Source organism: Lactuca virosa, chromosome 8 (assembly GCF_052849685.1).
Source record: "Lactuca virosa cultivar CGN04683 chromosome 8, Lactuca_virosa_CGN04683_v6, whole genome shotgun sequence".
NCBI lineage: Eukaryota > Viridiplantae > Streptophyta > Magnoliopsida > Asterales > Asteraceae > Lactuca > Lactuca virosa.
Window position 1 is genome coordinate 150476876 of NC_136433.1, and position 5775 is coordinate 150482650.

Sequence of the window (5775 nt, forward strand, 5' to 3'; positions counted from 1 at the left end):
TAATTATAATATTATGGGTTGAAAACCTTATGTGCTCACCAGACTCCCAAGCTTGACCCACTCAGTTTCTTTATATCACAAGTAACGATACGAATGTTCAAAGATATATTGATGTTTGGATTTGCCGAAAGATTTAAGGAGATTTAGGCCATTAAATAATTTGATGTAAGATTTGTAAAAACTAGTTTATGCTTATGTTTTTATATCGGTTATGACATCCCAAACTTTTAAATATTAATGAAAAACGTTTATTCGGAAATACTTTTGATATTTATATCGTTTCACAATAATAATGTTTTGGGACAATTTCTGCACTAATAAAAAAATAATCTGTTAATTTTTTTTAATAAGCCGTAAAATTAGGAATGTCACAATCAGTGACACATCATAATTTGAAAGTAACATGGTGTAAGGTTTTAAATATATTAGTATGGTTATTAATCAATAAGTTTACTAGTATCTAACAATATATATATATATATATATATATATATATATATATATATATATATATATATATCAAGGTTGTAAAAATCGCTCGACGTTAGCTAGTCGGTGGATTGCGATTAAGGGATTAATCGGCTATGCGGAGATTAATCGGAGGATTAATCGGGGACCATTAATTGCTAATTTGATAGATTTTAAAAAATTAAATATGACTAATATCATATAAAAGTTCGTAAATACCACTAATATCATAACAAAATAGATTAATATGATAAATACAACACTAATCATACCTCAAATAGTTTCCGTTGAGATATAACTTCTTCAAAGTGTTAAAATTTCATCGGGTTCTACTGTTTCAGTCATTGTGTATGTATGGATTAATCGCTAGGCGCCCTCTAATCGGTTGAGTAGCGCCGAGGGATTAATCGAAGATTAATCGGGATTTTTACAACACTGATATATATATATATATATATATATATATATATATATATATATATATATATATATATATATATATATATATAGCTAGGTTAATGTGTTTCTTACATACTCACTTAAAATACAATAATGTTGTATAGAATATGAAGAATGAGAGTGTATTCTACTAGAATACACTCTCATTCTACTATAATACAATGTCATTATTCTAGATACGAATTCATTCTGAAAGAATATTATTGCTGACATTAATGACAAATTTAATTTGTTTTCATAAAAAAAATTATAATTATGAATATCATTTAATATACATATAATTATGGATATCATTTACTAAATTCTTATTGGTGTATTCTAGCACACAATAGATGTGAAAAACATTTGAACCTTCATCTCTCTCTGTATGTATATATATATATATATATATATATATATATATATATATATATATATATATATATATTTGGTATTCAGTTCTTGTCAACAACTAATAGATTGAATGCAAAATAGTGGCACACACTTAGTTACGTTATTGTAAAAAAAAAAGATCTACTGTTAACTTAAATGTTTTCTCAATGCGATCGTGTTGGTACATACAAAATTTTTAAAAAAATATCCACAAAAAATATTGGCACCAAAAAATAAGTTGTCTATTTGCATTGAATTACAATTATTCATCGAGAGATAATTGTTGGTCATTAAAAACCATCTTTGAAATACATAATTACGAACCCACCATATATTTAGAAGACTATCCATATCCAAACCGTCTTTTCTGAAGATCTAACCTGATTAGTGAAAGATTTGATAAGAAAAAAATATATATATGAAACCATAAGATATATTATCTACAATAAAGAAGGAAAATATAAAAAAAATTTATCCATTCTCTCAACTATATAAAAGTATATAATGCATGCAAAAAATTCAAGATGAAAAATAACTCAAATACAGGTGGTTAAAATTTTCGTAGATAAAAATAATTATATCTAATTATCTAGAGTAAATTACATGAATGGTCCCTATGGTTTATGGTAATTTTTGCGTTTGGTCCCTAACTTATTTTTTTAACTCGGAAGGTCCTTAATGTTTGTTTTTGTTACGTGTTTGGTCCCTATCTTGCCTAAAAAGACTATTTTGACCATGATTTTTTAATTATTTTAAATAAACATACCCTTAACCCCACCTGCATCACCTTACCTTATCTACCAATCATTTTTTCCTATTTAAATAATAGTCTTTTTAATTAAGACAGTGACTAAACACGTAACAAAAACAAGCAATAGGGACCAAGCACATAACAAAAACAAACAGAAGGGACCTTCCGAGTTAAAAAAATAAGTTAAGGACCAAACGCGTAAATTACCCTAAACCATAGGGACCATTCGTGTAATTTACTCAATTATCTATTATAGTATCAACAAACGAACTTCAAGATTTGTTTTTTCTCACCAAGATGATCGGAGATGTGGCATATATTTCTACGTACTATTTTATAGATGCGACATACATACAAAGCAAATAGATACAAAATTCTCCTCCTTGAAATAGTTTGTGCAAGACCGGTCCAGCCTGGGCTTATATGGAGCTCGAACCGGTTTGTATGAGTAAGCTTAATTCCAATGTTACATTTTTCGGTCTATCCATCAATATAACGGGCCTTAGCCCATATCAAGGCCCATCTGTCTAGGCGCTCCTCTGAAGATAACTTCAACGTTCCAACTACCAATGGCGCGCTCTGTCAGAGTGAAGAGAGAGAGGATAGAAAAATGGCGGTTCTAATACTGCCACACTGTTTTCCATTACAATCGGTCAACGGTCGACGTAATAGTCATCGAAAACGGTGTAATAGCGGTAGTCTACGGTGGTGCACGGTTGCCTCACAGCAGCAAGAGCTCTGCTCGGAAGTCGAGAGAATAAGGATCGATAAATCTGCTTTGAAGATAGAGGAAGCATGTTCAGATGACGAGCTTTGGGCCACGTCGCTTCTTCGAGTGAGATCTTTCTACGATTTCAAGTCATCTTTTGGCATCGAAGTGAGTTGAAGTTGACCTCCGTTTTTTCCGTAGTAATTCTAATTTTTTTTCCCTTTAGGTCTATCTAGTTCTTACACTGCACATGATACTTGATGATATTATGAGTAAAGTAGTACATAGTTATCGAATTCTAGTCGAAATTGATCATTCTCTTCGTTAACCATTTGCGTGGTGCTTGATTTCAAGAGGAAAGAAGCTTCAGCATATAGTCAATCATCTGAAATCGTAAAATTTAAATTCAATATTGATAGATTTGAGATTATGGATCTGCCCTATGAAACATCTGTAATTCTTGTTAATTTCTGGAGTTTCTGGAATCCATTTCCAATTTCAATGTGGATAATCTGCCCCTGTTTTCGTATTTGATGTAACAATCCTTATGCTTTTTTCTCCTTTTTAAGTTCTATTAGGATCATAAAAAGTACTTAGCAGAACGTGAGTTTGAAGCTTTAAAAGAACGTCTTTCTGGCACTAAAGAAGGCGAAAAGGTCGCTTGCATCAATGCCACACTGCCCTTGTCACAAACAAGCAGTTTCCCGGAAGAACTATGCTCTTCATGTAAGGTAAAAGATCATTGCTATTTAATCATTCTTGTCGCAAATCTGTTTATATAACTTTTGGAAAGATATTTTGTGTAGTTTTCAGACAATGGAGAGGGTCGAATAGTTGTTGGTAGTCTGGATGTTAATCAGTGTATGAGCCTTCCTAATGAGATAACAGGAATGAAGCCAAAAGTACCTTTTTTTCACCCAATTAGTAGGTCTAATTTTTATATGTTCTAAAATTATTATGGTAAATTTTTGCACCAAATTCTTTGATCTAAACAGGGAATCGGAGGCGATTTTGCTAGGGCGTATCTAAGTAACGTATGTGTCGCCAAAGAATGCCAGAGGAATGGGATTGCTTTCATCCTCATTGAGAAATCAAAATTAGTCGCTAAAGATTTGGGTAAAATCTCTTAAAATATTTTGCTATCGCACTTTCCTTATTTGGTCTGTCCAGTACACGACATGACATAATAGTTAATTGGTAGTACTGGTTTGGGATGCAGTACATGACATGACATAACGTTGGTAGGTAGTATTGATTTAATATGTATTAAATGACATAACATAATAGTTCATTGGTAGTACTGGATGCAGTACATGACAAGACATACAAGTTGTTTGGTTTGTAGTAAATGACATAACATAACTGACTTAACAGTTGGTTGGTAGTAGTACTTGTTTGGCATGCAGTACATGACATGACATACCAGTTGGTTGGTACTTGGTAGTATTGGTTTGGTATGCGGTACATGACATGGCATAAAAGTTGTTTGGTTTGTAGTAAATGACATAACATAACAGTTGGTTTGGTTGGTAGTACTGGTTTGGCATGTAGTAGATGACATGACATAGTAACAGGTAGTACTAGTTTGGTATGTAATAAATGACATGACAAATTGTACTGATACTTATGATACTTATACTGATACTTGTACTGGTATTTTGGGAAAATTATAGGGATTAGTGATTTGTATGTGCATGTTGCTGTTGACAATGAGGCGGCCAAGAATCTGTACATGAAATGTGGTTTTGTTTATGAGAGTGAAGAACCTGCGTGGCAAGCAAGATTTCTTGATCGCCCACGGAGGCTTCTTTTATGGAGTGGTCTCCCCCACACTTATGATTGGTAATAATATTAGTATTGTTAATAATAAAAATTATAATAATAGTAATAATAAAAGTAATAATAGCAATTTCAAACCAAAACACCATTGTTGTAACCATAATATTAAAGCAAAAATGTTTTTATTTATTTTATTCGGTAATTATCTACTAAAATCGATTGTAATTTCTGTATAAAGTTGGCCTTATTGTATATGTCTGATTTCTATGATTATATCGGGTGTTGTATTTTGAAAATTTTATCAAATATAAAGGTGATAACAGTTTTCTATTTGGATGATATTGCTATAGTTGGATATATTTATAAAATATAATGTTGTAATAAGAAGTATTTTGTTATTTTTTGCATTTAACAATATTAATATATAAAAGTTGGTTGTTTTTATATTTTAATTAAACCACAATGTCATCAACTAATAATCGACTTTTGCAATTATTATGTTTGTTATGAAGTTCTATTTCATTTTTGTTTGACTTAATGGCATATCTTCTGGATTTACATATAAAGTCTTCATTTTTCTTTGTATTCTGGTTTTTGAATAGATACCCCTACCATTTATATGAATAAATACCATTTTATATGAATAAATGTTAGAGAAATCTCCAGAAAAGTCCTAATATTTTTATCATAATTTACGAAAAAGTCTCAAACTAAAATTTGTTTACGAAAAAACATGAATTACCGGTAAAAATGACGATTTGACCATTTTTTTGGTTTATCGGTTTCATTAAAGTCCTATTATTTTACCTTAATTTATGAATAATATCCAAATTAAATATTTGGTGATGATTTGATCATTTTCTCCGTGTAACATACATTTTACCGATTTCATTGCTGATTTGGACACCTGATCATTAAATAAGATGGATACAATGAGTTGTATAATGCTACATTTTCTGTAAAGTTTGATATCCATCTCATCGGCTCATTTATGACCAGGGCAAATGTCATATTAGCCTATCGAACTTGTCGTGTTTGTTTTAAAAAGCCACCCAACTTTTTTTTGGTACATTAAGCGAATGAACTCTCGTTTTCCTATTTTAAAATAACCTTATGTGACCTGATACCGGGTAAGCCTGTAAAATGTGCATTGACCACTGTTTGACCATCAACTACACCTCCATTGAAGTATACTCACAATATCTACCCTTCTTGATCAGCTCAAGCAGTTCTTTTC

General features: G+C 31.0%; 1 protein-coding gene across 2 annotated transcripts; it reads left to right on the forward strand.

Annotated features, from left to right (window-relative positions):
* The first annotated feature begins 2604 nt into the window (after window positions 1–2604).
* On the forward strand, window positions 2605–4732 carry LOC145133811 (Acyl-CoA N-acyltransferases (NAT) superfamily protein). 2 transcript variants are annotated; one of them, XM_079068771.1, is made up of 5 exons: window positions 2606–2927; window positions 3338–3490; window positions 3566–3661; window positions 3755–3875; window positions 4433–4732. In XM_079068771.1, the coding sequence occupies exons 1-5, from the start codon at window positions 2661–2663 to the stop codon at window positions 4603–4605; spliced, it is 810 nt and encodes a 269-aa protein (XP_078924897.1). In that variant the 5' UTR covers window positions 2606–2660; the 3' UTR covers window positions 4606–4732. The 2 variants fall into 2 exon arrangements, with proteins under 2 accessions (XP_078924898.1, XP_078924897.1); XM_079068772.1 differs by lacking the exon at window positions 3566–3661 and having other exon boundaries at window positions 2605–2927.
* The last annotated feature ends 1043 nt before the right edge of the window (window positions 4733–5775 follow it).

Excerpts from the sequence above, each read along its gene's own strand:
- LOC145133811 (XM_079068771.1), top strand. The coding sequence starts at position 2,661 with ATGGCGGTTCTAATACTGCCACACTGTTTTCCATTACAATCGGTCAAC. Across the intron at positions 2,928-3,337 it reads AGTCATCTTTTGGCATCGAA|GATCATAAAAAGTACTTAGC; the intron begins GTGAGTTGAAGT and ends AAGTTCTATTAG. Across the intron at positions 3,662-3,754 it reads TAACAGGAATGAAGCCAAAA|GGAATCGGAGGCGATTTTGC; the intron begins GTACCTTTTTTT and ends TGATCTAAACAG.